This window comes from Thunnus thynnus, chromosome 21 (assembly GCF_963924715.1).
Source record: "Thunnus thynnus chromosome 21, fThuThy2.1, whole genome shotgun sequence".
In the NCBI taxonomy this organism is placed as follows: domain Eukaryota; kingdom Metazoa; phylum Chordata; class Actinopteri; order Scombriformes; family Scombridae; genus Thunnus; species Thunnus thynnus.
In genome coordinates, this window is record NC_089537.1 from 14,301,340 (window position 1) to 14,322,192 (window position 20,853).

Sequence of the window (20,853 nt, forward strand, 5' to 3'; positions counted from 1 at the left end):
TTTACTGCTCATCAGACAGCAATAATGAACAGCCAGTCTCCAGACTGACAGCATGCAGAAGAGAGACTGTTTGAAGGAATGTGGCTGTGGTTGCTTTTAAAACCGCCACTCTCAGCTTCCAATTTTGAAAAGGGACTGAAAATGAAAGCGGTGTAATTGCTGACAGTGACAAAGACATGACAGATAATGAATCACATCAATCCAGATTTAGCTGGCTTAAATTATTAATAGCAGTTCCAGGAAGGATAGCCATGTCATGCTCTGATGAGCAAATGCATTTTAGAACAGAGAAGGGGAGAGAAAGGGGAGGATTGGACAGCTTTCCAGATAATTTTTCCAGTGTTGTGTAAACTCTTATTAGCAAGCGAAGTCAACGGAGTGAGAAGAGTCTCCCTCCCTTCCTTCCATCCTTGTCTCCATTTCCTCTCACCCCCATCCACCTTTCCCCCTAGCCTCAACACGCAACCGCCCTCTGTGTGATTTTTGGGAGTGATGGTAGGAGAGGTGGAAGGGAAGGATTCTGTGGAGGAAGGGAGGGGGCACACAGAGTAAACTGAGCCTCCCTTGTTTTTGGCACCTTGCAGAGTGCAGAAGAAGAAGAGGGGGCGATCAGGGAGAGAATATTGGATGAGTCAGCTGAGATATGGTGAAAGCCAAGGAGAACAGACCCAGCAGGTCATGTAAGGACACACAAAATTTCTTCATGGATTTTTAGAAAATTTTGGAGCAGTGGCAGTGTAATAGTTTAGGTGATGAGATTCCCTGGAATGTCTGGAGGAATCTTAACAGGAAAACCTTGAGCAAAGCAGTTAACACTCATCTTATCCTGTGGAAAACGACATTGGCAAACAGTGGAAAACTGTAGCAGCACCCAACTGAGTTTATCAAGGTCAGACTCTCTAATGTAAAACAATTCATCAGGAGCAGCTGTGAAAAAGTTCTGAAAATATGAACTGTTCAGCATAGCTGAACAAGTGCGGCAATGCAGAGGTGTCTTAAGATTTATTTCCTCTGATGGTCACTGCATGCTGGGTGTTAAATTGACTGAGGCTGACGTGACATGAAAGGGAAAATCCCCAGTAAGTTTATACATTTTTATCTTGACATTAATATCAAACATGCTCCAGGGTCTCCCACAGTTGAGGTGCTTTTCCCCATAGTGAAGGACATATAGTATATCACATAGGGAAGGCTTGTTGTGACTAAATAGATCACCAAAGATGAGATGCTGTCGGGATAGGCGAGACTCAGCAGGTGACAGTGACTGACTGATCAGGATCACACATCTTACGTTTGCTTCCTGGCAATTAATCAAGCACTTTGCAAGGTGCTTGAACAGGAAAACCTCTCCGGTCAGGTAATGATGGAAGAAAATGTCACCGTCAGCTGTATGAGGAATAACACACCACACATGTACAAGCAGCACTGCTGGTCAATCACTGAGCTGAAGTTAGCTCATTCTGATAATCACCAGCTGGAATCACTTTTTAGGCAATGCATTGAAATTAAGTTAATTTGATGCTTGATATTCCGCAGCTGGACCTGTATTTTATTTTCAATAGCTCTGTTTTAAATGCACCTTATTAGATTGGAATCATTTTGTAATTTTGGACCCACAGGCAGACTGTAAACTGAACAAGAAAAAGGCTCTTTGTATTGTACTGTGTAGTCTTTTTGCCTTCTTTGGGACATTGCTGGTGCATATCGGAAAGCAATGTTACAGACATTTTTTTCAGTGAATGGTTTACTTTCAACTGATTTAATGAATATAAGTTCGTAGTGATAAATCCAATAAAAGGTATGAAGGCATACATTAGATTAAATCTAAAATAATCTAATCTAATTTACTTTCCTATGCTTTCATACCTTTACTGGATTAATCACTACAAACTTATATTGGTTACATTGTGTAGGCAAGCACTCTTCCAAGTCAACAGAATTTAATTTTAAATTTTAGTCAAGATCTCAAGGCTCCAAAGACAACAAGAGTGTCATGTTGAAATATGCAAAATAATTCACAAGATATCTTGAATTTTCAATTTTAATAAACAGTGTGTTAGATCTGTATTTGAATCATAGGTGTGATATTTTGTCAGTGAAACACTGGAACCTTATGAGGTTCTGTCTTTGCTGAAACTGAGACCTTGGAAGATTTATTGGAGGGCTAATGTACTGATTGCTCATATGAGAGCACAGAATCAAACTTTGCAGCTAATAAATAAGAGGCAATTTAAGAGGAATACTGGTTCAAGAGAGAGTTGGAGAAAATAATCGGATAAATATAAGCTCATTTCATTTTGTTTTGCAGGACTGTATAGAGGGCTGACTACTACAGATTAATCTTACACAATCTTACTATTGCAGATGGGCCCACTATAATCAGAACCTTATCAGCTGAGTCACTTGCAAAGTCAAAGGGAATACGCCACTGATCCCATTCGATTTCCTTAAAAGGCAGTGATCCAACCAAAACTTCCCAGTCACACATTTTTCAAAACTCCGTTTCAGATAAATGAACTCAACACACGTCCTCACACAGTTCTTATTTCATTATCAGTAAGAAATAGAGAACTGCCAGTGTGATGACAGCACAGTACTCCTTCAGTTTTCTCATCGTTATCCGTTCGCAAAGCTAATGAGTTGTTTAAATTTTGTAATACTTGCCACGTACGACATACATCATGACTACTCACACATTCCCTAACTGCTTGACCTTACACCCATTTAATGACTTATCTCCTCTGTGATAACTTTGAGGCAGAAAAAGGCGCAGGAAACATGACTTGCAATTTAAAGCAGTGCCAATAATAATGCTATCACATGGTCATATTTTGTGAGTATTTGAGGATATTATGTCATTTTTCTGTCATGTTCTCACCTCAAAGTTGACTGACAGATTCCTCTTGAGGGCGATTTCATAGACCAGGCTGATTTCTGATTTGCTGGCATCAGTGCCTTCCTCAGTCTCTCCTTTTTCCTCCGGGCTCTGGAAAAAAAAAAAAAAAAAAAAAAAGGTTTACGAATATTCCTTCATGTTCAGATATTTCTGTAATTAAGTTGGAGCAATACACATTGTCTTTTGTTTTCTTTTAGATTACTTAATGATAATATGCAAATCTCTGAGTTCCTAAACTTTGGCAGCAAGTATTATGATAAATGAGCCACTGTTTAAAGTTGAGGTTTTCCAAAATAAATGGAAAGAAATATTATCTTTTGTTTTCCCCCGACTGTACCAAACATGTACAAAACCATGTCCCCGAAACTGTGGCACATCAAATTCACATCACATTTTGTGAATTACACACCTAGAAAGTGGATAGTGGCCAAGCTGTTGTCTGTTTTCTGGCAATGGCCCTTATCTGATGTGGAATTGAGAACTCAATATTCCAGATCATGACTGGTGGTCCCCTGTCTGTACAGGAAAGTCTCTTAAAAGGGGTGGTCCATTCAATTTAAGAATTACTGTACATCATCTCCCTGTTCTAGATAGTCAAATTATTATTTATGAACATCAAGAACTATATCCACGTCAAAACAGAAACTAGAGAGCAAGGACTCAAATTTGAGTCGTCATCAGCTACGAAGCGTGGAGATGATGAATAAGGAAAAGATTGTTGAGGTCGGTTGGAGAACACCACTACACTACGTGGGGATAATCATACTCTTTTAGGACCCAGACAGGCCTAACCACATCGGCATGTAACAAATTCAGAGAAAATGTTCTCAATCAACAAAGTTTGCCACCCATGAGTAGTCTATGAAGCAATTCTGGATTGATACCAGATGACTCGGGTGTCTTCAGTCATTGAGGTGTTTAAATATGTATCAGACTGACTAAATCTATAAGAATAACTTTCAGAGATTCCTAAATTGATTATTTTTCACCTCTGAATACAAGTCTTATAAATGGTCGCTTCTACTAATAAAGAAACAAGTTCAAGCAACAGGATCGTGTCAGGTGCCATACAACAAAGGGCTTTTCGGTGCCAATTGTCTATGGGAATTCAGAGTTGTGTCTCGATCTTTATCTTCTCATGTCCAGCTCTTTGTCTGATTAAGTCTGAATGGCTGTGGTCTTTCCCTTTGGGCTCCTTCTCATCTCCTGCCTCATTGTGTGACCTGATACAATGCATGATTCATACTGCTAGATCTCTTGTATTTCACAGGAAACAGTCACATGGTAAAATGCACCTACCGCACCAGGCATATATTTGTGCTCTGAGGCTTTGTTTTGCGTTCAAAGACATACATTATCTGTCTTTTACAGTATAGGCGGATGAAAATGAAAGAAACCCGAGAATGAGTGAGCCCAAAGGGCTTCAGTCCATTCTTCTTCCGTGGATTGTTTTCATTCCATTTCTATTATGCATTCATGGTTTTCATAGTTAGGTTTTCTTATGCCACTGTTTGAGGCTTTCTTGATATCAGTGATTAATAGTGTGAATTCCCTCTCTAAGGGCTGCATTTACTAGCAGCCGTGTGTTAAGAGTCTGCGTATGTCTGGGGGTGTATATTTGCATGCAAACTGGAATGACCAAGCAGATCAGCAACCTTGCTGTGACAAAGATGAATAGAACACCAAATGTGACTTTGGTGCTGCTTCTACTTATGGATCTACTGCACAGAGAGTCTTGGGAAAAGTACAACCAAGTGAAGACCCATATAGTGCTCGGAGACATTAACACCCGAAAGGAAATGTTTGAATGAACAGTGACCGTGGGCGAACAGAATGCTTCACATTCAAATCTATGCTCCTGGGATACTGGTTTCGTATTAAGGGAACAGACTCCTAGATCAAAGGATGGGATGAAGGGGATCTTTAATGGACAGAACAACATGACTCTGTCATAACTGTTTATTATCAATGACACAGTTTCCCCAGATGTAAATATATCTTTCTTCTAAGAGCACACCATCGATGCCATAAGCAAGTGACCTTTGCTCCTGGAAACTGATGATGCAGATTTCCTCTCGTAGTTATACAATTAAACCATTGATTGAGGGGTAAACAACCTGCTTTGTTCAAGATGGGAAGTGCATTTATTGAATCACAATTTTAACAGTATCACAAACATCTGAAACCACTGACAGGGATTTACAAGTAAGTCAGCAGTTTCATTATTCTGTTTTATTGCCTGAACTCCTTTGAAGTCTTTTTTTTTGTGTTTCCTAGGGTTACATCTTGTTGCTCTACCTGCGTGTAAACACTCTAATTAGAGAGTCACTGATATTTACCTGTGGTCTTCCTCAAAATAAAGGTATGACAGCCCTCGGTGAAAGAAACACTTCTAGCCTGAGGGCGTCCACACATTTACACGTGTAGGAACACACACACACACGCACGCAGAGACAGAATGAAAGACATATACTGTAGACACAATGTGCTTCAATTTGTAAAGCAAGACTCAGAAGCAGCAGCAAACAAAGAGCTCATTTATGGAGGCCGACGCCACAAGACAGTGAATCAGGCGAGTGAGAGGAGCCAAAGCGTTTTGAATAACTGCCGGGGATGCCAGGCTGTGAGGATATGGGGTAATTTGATTTCCGGTGGGAGATGATAACAACAGTTAACAGCTATGCCTGCGGGGAAACTCTGGAAAGGTACGGTGACATTGGGATTAAGCAGAAAGAAAAAAGAACATTAAAAAAAAAGTAATGGGCAAGACCCCTGGCAGGTGCAAACTAAAACTATGGAGATTGCAGGGCTTAAATTATACATTTGAGTAATTAGAGCTAAAGTGGATTTGGATTCAATCTGATGAAAGCTGGTTAAGCATTCCACTTAATAACTGCAAAAACCAGCCCAACACTCTTTATAGAGCCTCTCCAGGGAGAGAACCAGCAGATCGGCAGCACAAATCCTTTGACTTTCCATTAAGGGAAGAGTTTTCAAGTTGGAGGGGGTCGAGTGGAGAGTGGAGAGACAGTCATCTGAGGTGAACGCTGTCACAAGGTGGCAAAAATGCTGGAGAGATGAGGTTGCAATGATTGACAATTTGAGTGGAGAATGACCTTTTGTAAACTGAATGAATGAGCTTTGTGGGGGAAGAGGCAACGTTTCACAAGGTTGGGTGTGAAGGCAGCACAACTAGTCTCATGTCTAGTCTTATATAACCATTTCAGGTTCCTTATTAATAAATGTAGAATGTCCACAAACATATTAAACTACATTAAAAGATTTAATTTCATTGGGATACTCATTCAAGCAGTAAAGAATCAGGATGTTATGATAAGAATGATTTTGTTGTTTGATGTTTTGTTCCTTGATATATCAAGACTAAGTAAGAATGACTGATAATCAAGTATCAGTTGTGTAGACATACGATGCTTTTCACTAGAAATTCATTTAATATGCCCGAGTGCTGAGTGCAACTGCCGTCACTTGTAGTCAGCACTTGGCACCGTACGTGACATGAGTGGCCACTTGCACTGTTAGGATGAAGGATCCAAAGGGAGTGGAGCACTGAAAATGAAAAACACTTGCACTTATAGCGGGCCTAACACAGACATTGAGAATAATTAATAACAATTTTTCTTCCATTTATTATCACTGCACAGTACAAGTACTAATGCAATGAAGAGATTATTGCAGTTGTTCTCTAGTGCTCTTGTGCAAATAGAGCAGCATACAGTAATAAAACTATATTCATTTAGTTTACTAAACTGGACTGATGTAAAATGTACAAAGTGTGTCAAAAACAACCAAACAGTCATCGGTACAATACAGTGCATAGTTGGACAATTGTGGTTTTGTTCAGAAGCCAGAAAAGCCTATTTGAGTTTTATAGTAGTAGACTTGTATAGAGAGAAGAACTCCAGCAATTTAGTATGGTACTTCCATGAAGTTGGGGATATTTTTTTTAAAAAGAATGGTCAAAAGATTGGCCAACAAAGCTGAAAACATCTTAAGTTTTGGTCCCTAGTATGTGTCAAGATCCAAAAAAGCTGGATTGTACATTTCCTGTAATGCAACCCATATTTTTTCATCATTACGTTTGGCCCTCTCGGTCTAGTAAATGCCCAATTATAAAAGTGTTTTCACAGGCTGAGTAGTACTCCCCATGACAAGTAAACTGATCTTTATGCGTAAAATTGGTGCCCTTTTAATATGGCGGCGGGGATTCCCATGGGGGAAGTCAACAAATGCTTGTTAAACCACGCAATGCTAGTGTAAGCTTTTTTTATACGAGTTCGTGTGTGGTTACCTGTGGTGGCCGTTCAGGGATTGGTTCATTGCGGAGGGCTTGCAGGGCCTTCAAGGCAGCGTTGTGTCTGGCTGCTTGGCGGGTGCGCCCCTCGCCAATAAACTCATGACTCCCCACAGACAGCTGCACGTAGAAGATCTTAGGAACAGGATAATGGTACCTGGGAGGAATAAAAGCACAGAAAACAAGAGAGAGAGAGAAAGAAATATGTATTAGGAAAAATTATCCAAATTAGTGGATTGCTTACACCCCTTAGTGAACGTTTATATCTGACTTAAAAACACATGAAAAGCAAGCGAAGGGAGAGACTTGAACATTATGAGCAAAGCTATGAATTCACATCATTCATACCATTCCCAAATTAAAAGCTCACCACTTCATCAGGGTCAATTACTGCACAATAGCCTGTTGGCCAACCACTTGACTGATGTCTCATTGGATCTCAGCTTAGGGTTGCCAAACAAAGCACAGGAACATATATATTCTCTCCTCTTTCTTCTGGCCTTGAACATAGATTTTCCTCTCTTTCTTTGGGTCCTGACAGAGCGGGACTGAGCTGTCACCGAGCAGATTTAGAGGTCTGCAAGTCCGCGTGTGTGATACCCCCTCCTGGGTCAGGGGGAGAAAGGCTGAGAATGTCTGCCGAGTTGAGGACAAGGAAAGAGAAATAGTGGGAAAGCTAACAAGAAAAGGGAGGAATCCGGAGTTTTTAATATCCGTCTCCCTGTCTTGTTTCTTCTCTGACGGTATACACTTGAATTCACAAGGACACACAGCCACCATATGTGGCAGACACAAGCGGACAGCAGCAGCAGCAGCGGAGATGAATGAGTCTGGTGCCTCATTTATTCTGAGAAATGTAATATTTTCACGTTTGGCTGAGGCATTTAGCTTTTAATAAGAGAATGAAAATCAATATTTAGTGAACGTGTCATTAATTGCAGTACATGCCGAAGAAAATTAAAACAAGCTTTCCGAAAATTAAGCTATCCCTTCTGTCCGTGTATACATTTCTATTCATTTTCAGCTATTCCAGAACATCCTACTTGGCACTGCTGCGGCTGTGAGATGTGAGATTTAATACTTGACTGAGTACGTGTGGGAATTTGGGGAACCAGAGAAGCTCAAACATATAAGACAGGAAAACTGTGCACTGGAAGGCCAACCTAAGTTGTTGAAACTTTGGCACAGTCTCTTTCACAACCAATCACTCACACGCACATCACTAAATGTGGAGACGTCGAGTCGCAGCACCATATTCAAAAGCAGCTCAACATGTTTTTGGGGGATTTTTTTATGTTTGAAAACCACAAATACTCCCTACTCTTTTAAAATATGACAAGTCTAAGCATCTACAGCCGTGCTACGGACTCTGTGAGTCTGCTCAAAATGACAATGCTAACATGCTGGAGTTTAGCGGGTGTAATATTCACCATGTTAGTTTAGCGTGTTAGCATGCTACCGTTTGCTAATTACCACTAAACACAAAGTACAGTTCAGGCTTATCGGAGTGTCACTAAGTGTTGAAGACATTTGGTCATACACCAAAGTACTGGATAAAGTGAGATTTAGATCTAATGATGGTGCTAGAGAAAAGGTCAGAAGATCACCAAAGTAATTAGTATTTATTGTCTCAGAACCATGAGTATCCGTACCAAATTTGTGCCAAATCCGTCCAGTATATGTTGAGATAGTTCACTGAATAAATGAAAATTTTGACATGCTGAGGGCCCTGAAGGAAAAGTAACTGATATCAGTGGGATTCATCCTCTGGGGCCCACAGACATCTGTACCACATATCTTGGCAAATAGTCAAGTAGTTGTTGAGATATTTCACTCTGATCCAAAGTCAAGTCAAGTCAAAATTGATTTGTATAGCACATTTAAAACAATCACAGTCGACCAAAGTGGTGGACCAACCGACCAATCAGCATGGTTAAAAACATCTGTAGAAAAGTCACATGGAGTAAGACACACAAGCAATCAACCAATCATACAAGACCTTAAAGGACCATTTCACTGATTTTCAACCTCATCTCTAGCTATCCGACTTAGGGATATAGTGTGAAAAACGTGTGTTTCTCTGGGGCGCAGCTGCAAAATCTGTTGTTCTTCCGGCACCAACACCTCATTTGACATGTACAGGGATGTAGTTGGGGGCAAGGAAGAACTACGGGCTGTTTCAGCTTGGATTTCTCCTCTGGGTAGCCAGGGGGTGTGCTCTAGATGCCGCTCGAAAACAAAACGTCCTTGTTCACTTCTCTTCTTCTATTGCAAACCAGCTACATTTCCATGAGTGAAACTGGCATCCCAAAATATGAGTTCAGAGGATGTTATGAAGGAAGATACATTTTACAATGGATGTAAAATGGCTGACTTGGATATTTAGCCGCATTCATTCGAGCCAGAGTGGGTTTGCGGGTTGAACATCAGAAGCTTGTGCACAATGCATCCTGGTACATGTAGGCACGGTCGGCACAGCTCTGCGAGCAGGAAAACTCAGCTTTCTCAGTCAATATAGCATGCACTGAGGAATTTACTACTTCAATTGACTACATTTACCATCATGCTGATCGGACATCCACATAAAACATTTCACCACCAGATTAAGTGGTAAATAATTTAACTGAAGAGCTGGCTTGTTTATAACCTGACTGATCATCTGAAAGACCCTAATTCTTCCTTCGTCAGACTCTGTTGTAGCAATGTTTATTGTAACTAAGAAAAAACTATGGAAAAACTACACAAACAAGAGCCAAGCTGTAATAAACTAGAATTAACCTTGAACTTGGTAAAATTCTACTGAAGATAAAAGTTCCAAAAATACTGCCTCATTTCTAAGTTACTGGTGAAAAAAGATAATTATTTACAACACAATCTCGTTCCCAGCAATGAGTCAGCATTTTACTTCCAGAATTGCAGCAGGTCTTTTCTCCAGCCCCACAGCCCTCCTCTCATCCGTCTGCTCTCAGCTCCTCCTGGCCACGGGAGCCTTCCCTGGGCGGGGGCCTGCCTGGCCCTCGCACGTCAAGCGTGGCCCCAGGGTCTCAGAGGACATGCCAAGTGCAACATGGGCTCCGGCCAACAGCGCTGAGCCGAGATGGGAGCAGCTGGGGCTGGAGCACTGAGTACAGGTGCAGAGAGGAAGAGAGAGAGAGAGGGATAAGACGGAGAGCGGAGGGAGAGCGAAGGGGAGAGAAAGAGGGAAGGAAAGAGAGAGAGAGAGAGAGAGAAGAGAGAGGGACATGGAGGGAGGCCTGTGGGAGAACCTACTCTACAACGTGGGAAAGTAGTGGCTTACACACAAGCGAGTCAGCCAAGAACACAGGCGAGCACACGTACACACACACATCAAAATCATGCAGACAAAAAAGGCAGGAAGATCACGTCAGCGCACCATGGCCAGTACAAAAATCAGCACATGCTGGCTGGATCTGCCTGTTCTGTGTTATCAGTTATTATTTTTATTATTATTATTACTACAGAGAGGGAATTGGACCAGGACACCTGTAGGGAGGGTGTGGAGACTAGTGGAAGGGAGAGAAAAAAATAAAAATAATAAAAAAAAAAAAGCACCACTTTGCGTCTGTGTGTGTGATGACGTGTGTGTATATGTATCTAGTGTGACTCGTGGAAGAGTGACTGAGAGAGAGACAGAGAGAGAGAAAACATGCCATAACTCAATCAAATGATAACTCGTCAGCATTTAGCAGTGAGTAATGAATATGACTTTGAAGGCAGACGCTTCCCTGCAGCTCTCTTTAACATAGGCCACGTTTGTTAAGGTTTCTATTTCATGTTAATCATTCAAAGACTCACACACGAACACACACAGAGATAGACGCATTCAAAGATCCTGCCGTTTTTGAGCCCACACACAGTCAAACTGGAAAATAGGAGATACAGCATTGCAATTATTACTATAAATGGCAAGGTGACATTTCGGCTGGAAACTATTTTCTCCTGTGGCATGCAAAACTATTTTCCTTTTCAATGCCATGTAGAAAGAAAAAAAAAAAAACCTGCAGATTTTCTCTGCTGCTGGATATGGTACATTTGTTCTAAATTGAACAACCTACCTCTTATCCGCTTCCTCAAAACTTTCATTTTTTTAAAGCATAAGTGCGTTTGATACAGCCATATAAGTCGTATCTATCTAGTGATGTCAGTTAGACAATATTCAGTAAATATTTAATATCTAAAACAGCACGGAAAAGCACATTTAATAAAAATGTATCAGAGACATGCCTTAATATTCTCATAGCTGGCCTCTGGTTGTTTTTATATTTGGGTGTGACGTTTTCAGAAATCCTGTCTCATTTTCTGTCGTTACATACAGTAGCTCTGTGGAAGTAAAGTGAAATATGCTTCTTGTAACTCGACTCGTAACATTGTTGACCAGTTGCAGATGGCAGTGTATAGGGAGCAGTGAAAATTTCAACAGCTTTGGCTGGCAAACCCGCGTAGACCGCAGCAATCAAAACCAAAATGCAGAGTTTCCTTTTAGTCATAAATCTGTCTTTTTTGCTCATAAGAACACATCGAATGAAATTTCGTTTGGAATTTAACATCGCCCTTAACCAGCCCAGTCGACTGTAGTTGTTGTTAGAGCTCCTGTTGTCCTAGGAGAGCAACGTGTGTGCAACTGCGCCAGATTCAGACTATTTTTAACTGAGCAGGTGTCCCCAGTGGTGGCCACATAATACAACTTATTAGTCATTAAAAATTGCATAGGATATTAATTAAGTAATGCAAGACTGTTGATGCTGGCAACAGACTGCAATACTAGCAGGCTTATAATATAAATTTACTGCCTGTCACATCAGTCTAATAAAATCCTGTGTCAGACCACACAATTAGGGCTGCAACTAACGATTATTTTCGTTATTGATTAATCTGCTGATTATTTTCTCGATTAATCATTTAGTCTATAACATGTTAAAAAAAAATAGTGAAAAAATGGTGCTCAGAATTTCCCAGAGGCCACGGTGATGTATTTAATTTACTTGTTTTGTTTAAATAAGAACATAACATGTTAAGATATTCAATTTACTGTCTTACATGACAAGGAAAGACAGGATGTTGTTTCACTTGAGAAGCTGAATCCATCAAATATTTGGCGTTTTTGCTTGACTGAAACAATTAATTGATTATCAAAATAGCTGCCAATTGATTTTCTGACAATCAACTAGTGGATTAATCCTTGCAGCTCTATATGCGGTATGTTGTGGCGAGTCAGATGGTGAATTGTGGCTCTACAATGAACAGTGCCAGTCAAAAGTTTGGACATGCTTTCTCATTAAAGGGAGTAGGAAGGTGTAAAGCAGGTGCAAAGACATGTCATCAACTCACATCATCCATCTATGCCAAGGGGAGGAGGACAATGTGGACCTGGTCACCACCAGGAAAAACAGGGAAACATGAAATGCAGATTTTAAAAAGTTTTTTGGGGGGTAAAAAAAGTCTTTCTAATAAACACAATAGGATCTAAGAACACCTTTTTTGATTGACAACCATAGATTTCACCATGCTCCTCTCACAACTGTCATTAAGTGTTATTACTACCTGAAGAAGACCTACTACATTAGTTGCTGCCCCTTTAAAATCCCTTATTATTAACATGTGCTCCATATCTCACTTCTCCAGATCATAACTACCAGATTTCTTTATATTTTAGTGCAGTTTAGTTCATAGACCATCCACTTTAACAATATTAGAATAATCTAAGTATAGTAGCTTTAAAATAATTAAAGTATACTTGTGGGTTGCACTTGTATACAGCATGAAAACATATGTATTGGATTTCAGCAGAAAGCAGCAGGCAGGAAAGCAAACACAGACAAATAACACGACACGAATGAGGGAGCGTACTGGCCGTCTTTGTCTCCAAGCATCACTGAGCTTGACCACCAAGACATTTACTGGCCGCACATTCAAACACAAATAGTTGCATGCTTTAAACACAATTACACAAAAACATAAACACACACAACTGACACACACACACAAGAGCCTTGTAAAGGGGACAGGGCTACGCTGGGAGTAAAAAAAAAAAGGGTGACAGATTTTATTTTTTGGGGGGGAGGGGAAAAAAAAAAGAAAAAAAAAGCAGAAACTTGGACAGGCTTGCTCTTCCACCAGCTGCACTTTCTTCCAATCTCCTGCCAGACTTTTACTTGTTTTCCCTCCCTCCCTCCTTCCATACTTCATTCCTTGTGTCCATTATTGATTGCTTTTCTTCCCTTCTGCCTCACGCAACTGCTAATGTAGAAAATACATAGCAGTGTGACAAAACAGCCCATGTAGTCAAGTAAACATAGTGCTTAAACCGCCAACATCCTGGTGTTGAGGGGGGGTGTATTCAAAGCTCCTTGGACCGTGTCTGAGGTTAGAAACCATTAACCCACAAGAGAGAACCCAATGTGATGGTAGTGCAGCGGTTTCTCATGAAATTGCTTCTTTGTCAGTAATTGCTCATTAAGCAATATTTTTCCATGAAGCCCCATACATGAAACACAACAAGACAAATTAAGGCTGTTCCAAACCACAGATGTCTATGTTCAATGCCTTTACTGATATAATTCTAGTGGTGCTTTAAATTAATGAGAAGTAACATAAATAAGTAAATTGGATCGGAAGAGAACAATTTATTGTGCATAGCATCATAGTTAAGAGACCATGCGGGGGGATTTTTCCTTCCTTTATCAGTGTTTCTGGTCTGCAGAATCTATGAAATATTGTGTGGTGTTGTCATGTTATCCTTGTAGTTCCCTTTTTTAAAGTCCCCCCCCCCCTCTATGCAAAAATCCTTCACTTGGATATTTGATCTTCTCTGTGCAGAATGATGTATGTGCAGAGTTTTACACTGAGACTGTTAGTGTGAAACTGAAGGAGGAAAAGTTTCTCTGAGCTCACTTTAAATCTGAATTAAAACGCGTGATTTGTGACATCACAACTAGTTTGGAGCCAGTTTGGGTCCAGTATGCAACTTACACAAGAGTGATGTGGAAATTTGAAGCCTCCGGTGAAAATACACTGAGAATGGATTGTACGGGGAAGCAGAAGACATCTTGTGCTGGACGCAAAATGTCTCTTTTGAATATAAAAATGTTTGCATATTCATATATTCTGTTTTTTTCCAATGAGGGAGAAGGAGGAGATGCCATTTTTTTATGGAAAAACCATTTCAAACTCAAATTCTTATTCATAGCAGATTTTTTTTATGTCCTTAAATGTGTAGAGGGGATCACCTCGTTTATTTATACACATTAAAATATTTTGTATGTATTACTTCTGTCATTTCTATCACTTTTTACTATTTCAAGTTTTAGTAATGTATCTAAAGAGTTTTTTTTAATCATATCAGCAGGCTGTGATCAATTTTGTGCCTATATATTGTATGCTTGTTCTTTGTTATGCTAGTCAAAAGCCTGATAAGCCTTTTTTCAGTCTAATAAAGATTTTAAGCCAGTATACAGATACTCTCCATCTTTTCCAGAAAACACCATGATTGCCACCTCCCTGGGTCATAAGCATTTACTTCGCCTTCATACTGTCAACAGAGCTAAAAACCAGTAGTGCACACGCTCGCACAAAAGTGAAATTAAAAACTATATGCACTTTTAGTTGAAGACTACAAGTTAAAAAATGATTACAGTCGTAAACAGTTTAAGAAGGAGACAGTGAAAGTGTTCAGAGGTGTTGGTTTGATTTGCAAGTGCAAACAGACGGGCTTAGGGTGATAATGAAAAACTGTGTGTGTGAGAGTCCTGTAGCACTCTAAGAGAAGCAACACGCAGCATTATTCAATCAGACATCCCCTGGAGCAACTCTGACTCAGAGATGCTACATGCATTCACTGTGGAAGGTGGAAGATTAAAAGGGTTTATGTGTAGTCCTCTGTCAAAGTATCAGTGTTGCGCTATTTAAATGTGAATCTAAGGATTTTTACGGAGAAGCTTTAATGTAAAAACTCTAAATGTTCAAACACACATTGTGACCGACACACATCAAATCAGTTATTACGCTTAAGTCGCCGACAGCTCTTGCTCTTCAATTTAATATCACCGAACCTTTTCATTAAAGTCTGCCATGGGAGCAATCTTCTTACTCCCTCATATCCTTCTAGCGTAATCTTTTCGTTTCTCTGTGCTTCAGACAGCTGGTGTCTCATACTCATATCGCTGCCTTTACTGACAACAGCTATTTATCAAGAATGGCTAACAGACACCGTGCATAAAACAGAGGTTTCATAACTTATTTTAATTAAATTGTCCAGACTGACAGTGTTCATTGTTTTTGCTGTTTGTTGTGGTTTCAATTTTGAACAAGAGATTAAAGCGCTCTTTGTGCAAGCTCTGTAATTAGTCTTAGTGCCCTCCTACCATGCCTGGCTCACGAGAAGTCAGAGCCCCGTGTAAACCTACCCGAGCTCTCCTGTCACACTTTATTGCTGAGTCATAGTGGTACATCAAGTATAATTTCCAAATATAATAGATTTAGAGTACTGTAACTGACAGGTAGCATACTACAGGAAAAAAAAATGCAAATGGGCTCACTAGAAGAAGAACCAAAGAGCTGATTTTACCATTCTAGTAATAAAAGCAACTGCTGGAAAATAGTCTATTCTTTACTCATTTGACTGAAAACAGGCACCGTGTGAATAATTCTGTCTCCTTAAGCACAAAAAATATCTGAGTAATAGAAGACTTGCCAATGTGTGCAAAACAATTACACCATGTGTGCCTTTATGCGACATAGCAAAAAAAAACAAAAAAAAACAAACCCTGCTTCTTAACCCTTGTGCCCTTCGAGTGCCAACTGTTATGACTTGGCTGGCTGAGAGGATCGGCTGGCTGGGGATCAGTCTAAAATCAGACCCTGCTGTCCTCATTAAGAATATTACATTGTGACCTGCTGTTTTGTGTTCATTGTCGTTAAGAGGGAAAAACTAATTGCTTTGTTAAAAAAAAAAAAAAAAAGCCCTGGTGCCATTTTCTAAAAAGAAATCATATGAATCTGTTGTGACTTGGTTTCTATGCCAGCATACTGTGAAAGGAGCCCACTCACTGCCTTAATGACACAGCATTATAACCTGCGAATGGTTTTCTTTTATCTTTCAGTTCACCTCTAGTGTGACATGCAACTTATTTTACTGACTGATGATTGGTTTACTTAATTGACTGTTGTCATTCATTCAGTTGCAAATTACTCCTTGTGAAATGTATGAATATTGTCATACTAATTGTATAATCTATGAGTTACAAATGAGTTAATTGTGTGTATTCTAGCAGGTTTGATCTTTACTTCTTGAGTTTGATTCATTCAGTCAAGTGAGAACAATGCTGTTTAAACTTTAAACAACACTAACGCTATAAGGATTTGGATCTTTATGCTGAAGTGTGGTCTGCTTGTGCTGAGAACTCAAGACAAACCAATTACATGATGTAAAATACAGTTGCTCAGATTCCACCGTTTCCCTGTGAGCTCTCAACTGGTTAGACCACCAAAGAAGACCTGCAGCTTCACTTAACAGAACAAACTTTGTTTTGACTTTACACGCACCGAAAAGTATTAAAATTACTCGAGATGGCAAGTCCCCAAACAGTAATACGGGAGTGTGAGCCCTAAAAACAAAACTAGAAGCCTAATCCAACAGTATGTCTTCTACTGATGCAACTGAAACCAAAGTAAACCAAGTATAAATTTTGAGATTTTGTTGTATTCTTCATCACTCCTTCCAGTGATGCATCCAACCACAGAAGAATGATTAGTGACTGGAGTGTGTAGTGAAGACAACTCTCTGCTGTTCATTGCGGTAAGAGCTTAAGCATCTGTTTTCTCAGAAAAAAGAGCCCGTCCTCCCTGCCAGGATTACAGGAAGTGAGGTGGAGATAGTAGACTCATACAGTCACCAGTCACCTGTGTATTGCTGGATCATAAGCTTGACGGGAAAATGAATTAAGAAATTACAGAAAAGGCCAGAGAGTTTTCTTTGTAAGGACACATAAGCCACTCCCTAGTAAAAATAACACATTTACACTGCATGCAAAAAAGTGCACAGTTTTTGCCAAAAGCTGCATGAGATTAGCATAAAGTGGGCATGTCCGTAAAGGGGAGACTCATGGGTACCCACGGAATAGATTTTCATTCAGGTATCTTGAGGTGAGAGGTCAAGGGACCCCTTTGAAAATGACTATGCCAGTTTTTCCCTTGTCAAAATGTAGCCTAACTTTGGAGCGTTATTTTGCATGACATGGTTGGTACCAATGGACGCCTTGGGTCGTCTAGTGTCATGTGATACCAGTATCTGCGCTGTAGCTTTAAAACTGAGCCTGCTACAGCCTCTGAAAGAGAGTAATGTCGGCCGGTTAATGCACCACAGGTTGCTTCTTGTGTTTGCCGCTGTTTTTTGTTTTATGCCTGTGTAACCTGGGAGGGTACATCCTAAAGGGTGATCCCAAAATATGCCTCCAATATAGGAGTATGTCTGGAATTTCTTGAGGAGGCGTTTCGCAGACGGGTGGAGAAGAAGAAGAGCATCTGTTGATTTTTACTAACATGTTGTTCAGGTTTTTGGTGTATTTTTTTTAAGATCTGTACAATGTTAAGTGCATGTTTGACGCATGTTGGCATCTATCAGTATGTGATCACACCGTAAAGTGCAAAAAAAAAAAAAAAAAAATCGCTTTGAGTAATACAACAAAAGAAGGGGTCCGGTTTCCTACGAACATCCAGATGTGTGTTCTTGTAGGGAGGCTAACATCTCTCGCCTGACTCACCCTGCCAAACATAGTGAAAGGCAGTATTACGAAAGGTGTTTCTGCTGATGTAACCTGCTTGGTGAGTAGCGGTCACAGGATTGTTTCTACATTCAATACATCAAGGCGAAAGAGGAGAGGAGGACACGCCGTGATACACAAACATGAAACTCTACTCAGAGGGAAGGAGATGAAAGGAGAGCCCAGACTTCTGTGTCATTGGGTCTGTTGAGCACAAATCATTCCGAGCATTTGTTTATGTTGGACCTGTATTCCACTCCTCCACCCCCAGTCCCCTCTATAAAACATTGCTTTATGAGTTTACACCCATTTGTAAAATTTGAACAGATTATCCTTTGTTCCTGGCGTGTTGCCCATAGTAATTTATTTTGTCTCTGACTGAATGCATCTGATTTACTGATCTACGCAGATGCGTGATGATTTAAAAAAAAATAATAAAAAAAACCTAATGCAATAAAAAGTTATTCCTCTGAAGTCTTTACCTTGTGGGCTTTGGCAGCTCCCTTTTGTTTCTGGGTAGCTATGGTGATGGGATGGATAAGAGAAACCATATCTGTGGAATGCCTGAGTGGACGAAAGAGCACACAGTGTCCCGATTAGGCTATATGAGATTGTAAAGCCCAACAGGCCAGTGAGCTTTATAAAAAAAATAATAAACTTAAGTGGGAGAAAGTAAGCAAAAAAAAAAAAGTGTGAAGATGACCTCAGAGGATAAACACTCACCAGCCGCTTCATTAGGTACACCTGTGCAATCTAATGCAATCCAATACAACAGCTCTGAGCAGATTTGCATTTTCAGCGAGCCAGGTTGGCCCAATTAGAGATGTAGATGACAAAGTATACCTGTGTATGTGTGTGTGCTCTTTGTGTCTCTGCTGCAATTTTGCTGTCTGATGTTATTCTAATGGCCTGCAGGAATGAGAAGGCTATTCATTTTTCAAGGATAAATGTCTTTCCATCACAACTTTCTCTTTACATTTCTTACATGTGCATGTACACACTCACACACACTTTGAACCTGAGGCATGTGTCATTGATTTTTACAAGGACACTGCCACATAGCAATAAGGCAAGTCTTTGAACACAGCCATAATGCATTTTAACCCTTAATGTGCAACATACAACAGTCAAGGAGGTCAGTAAACTACTGATATCTATATTTAATGGTTAAGGCTCAATGTTTTTTTACAGCTTTCCATTAAAAAAAATACCCAGTTGTATCTTTTAAAAAAAGAGTGTGTCAGTTTTCACTGATTCTCCTGAGATTTCATGTAAAACAGCATCCAAAACTCATTTGACTTCCTGTTACAAAATACACTGAGGAGGCAGTCCTCTCACAACAGGGACAGCTCAGTTTTTAAACCCAAATTTCACCAGTTCCAGTCATTCCAGTGTTTTCCTATATTTCAACAGCGGCGCAGCACTGCTGCTAAATGATGAGCGCCACCGCTGAAATTTCCCTTTGTACATAATAATCATGACGAACGCAAACCACGCACACTTTCTCCACTTCCAGCAGCTGACTGGAGCAAGCGGGAAGAGAATGGGAACTGGTGTCCTGTACGGTCGTACAGCAGCCTCTGCTATCTGTACTCCCTTCTGCTCTCTGTGTCAGCGCGGGGGCTCAGCTCCTCCACACACACAAACACACACACACACAGAGCGGAGAGGCTGCAGTGGAGACAGTAAATCAGGTGAAGTGAAAAAAAGTTTTACTCAAGTTGACGACAAGTACACTCTTCACTGTAAATGCAATAAAACCTTTGCGAGTAAAAAGCCAAGATGTGATATAGTGATATATCAAACCACCTGTTCAACAAGCATAAACAAGCAATATGTTAATTGTTTTGTCCACCGCCGGCATGTTCAACCACAGCGCACCTGTTAACCTGATATAAAGTGTTATAAACAAGCTAAAACAAAAGCTGTCTGTATGTAGCTGCTGTAAATGTTTAGTTGATTTTGCCACGTATATTAAAACTTGTCAAATTCCTGTAAACTTAGCCACTGGCTGAAACGGCAGCCCCCCTCCCTCTATAAGCGGTACCTATTGACAGTAAATCACATCAGCAGCAGAGGAAGTAGGGCAGAGGAAAGGGTGAATCACTGATACTGACTGCTGTCTGTGTTCATTCTTTCTAAACTTCACTCAGGAATTAATTATATTTGTTTCCGGTGAGATATTATTGAGTTTATTTGAGTAACTTCGCTGTTGTACATATTATTTTTGATGCTCTCGAAAACAATATTTAGTTATATTAAATCAATTCTAATCTTGTTCTGAATTAGGATTATTTCCGGACAAAGCGCTTACCTCATCAGTGGGCATATTTGTTTCACTTCTCTTCTTGCTGATGTCTGAGTGTACTGTGAACAACAAACAAACTACAACCTGTGTTGGTTTTTTTTATAAATATTGTAATGATAATGGTCCAAAATGATGTGAAAATGCATTGTTTTTAGTCAAAGGACATCAAATGACTATGTTGATGCATTTCATTTTTTAACATTTATTACAAAAACTCATCTGAACCTCCAGAGCCCTTCTGGTGTCAAATGCTCCTGTAAATGATGACATACATGACTCTGAGGACATAGATAAACCTATCTGGAACAATTCTAAGGTAGTTTTAAGTTATTCCACTGCTGGTGTGTGCAAATATGAGTCCTGGCATCATGGGCAGCACTGCTGCTGAAAAAAATCTCTCAGATATGAATATTTGCTGGTTCTCTTAGTCTGTTATGATGGTCATTTGAATATCTTTGGGTTTAAGCAATTTAAAAAGGTTAACTTGGGCTTTGGAAAACTGTGATGGGCATTTTCTGATGTTTTTAAGACCAAATGATTGAGAAAATCATTGGCAGAT

At 40.0% G+C, this 20,853-nt stretch overlaps 1 protein-coding gene across 2 annotated transcripts in view; it reads right to left on the reverse strand.

Annotated features, from left to right (window-relative positions):
- stau2 (staufen double-stranded RNA binding protein 2) overlaps window positions 1-20,853 on the reverse strand; it is an 89,307-nt gene that overhangs the window by 58,022 nt on the left and 10,432 nt on the right. For both annotated transcript variants that reach the window (XM_067577653.1, XM_067577654.1), the window contains 2 exons: window positions 7,206-7,365; window positions 2,879-2,986 (listed from right to left, as the gene is read on the reverse strand). In XM_067577653.1, the coding sequence (XP_067433754.1) occupies window positions 2,879-2,986; window positions 7,206-7,365 (268 nt within the window). The remainder of the gene's footprint in view (window positions 1-2,878; window positions 2,987-7,205; window positions 7,366-20,853) is intronic.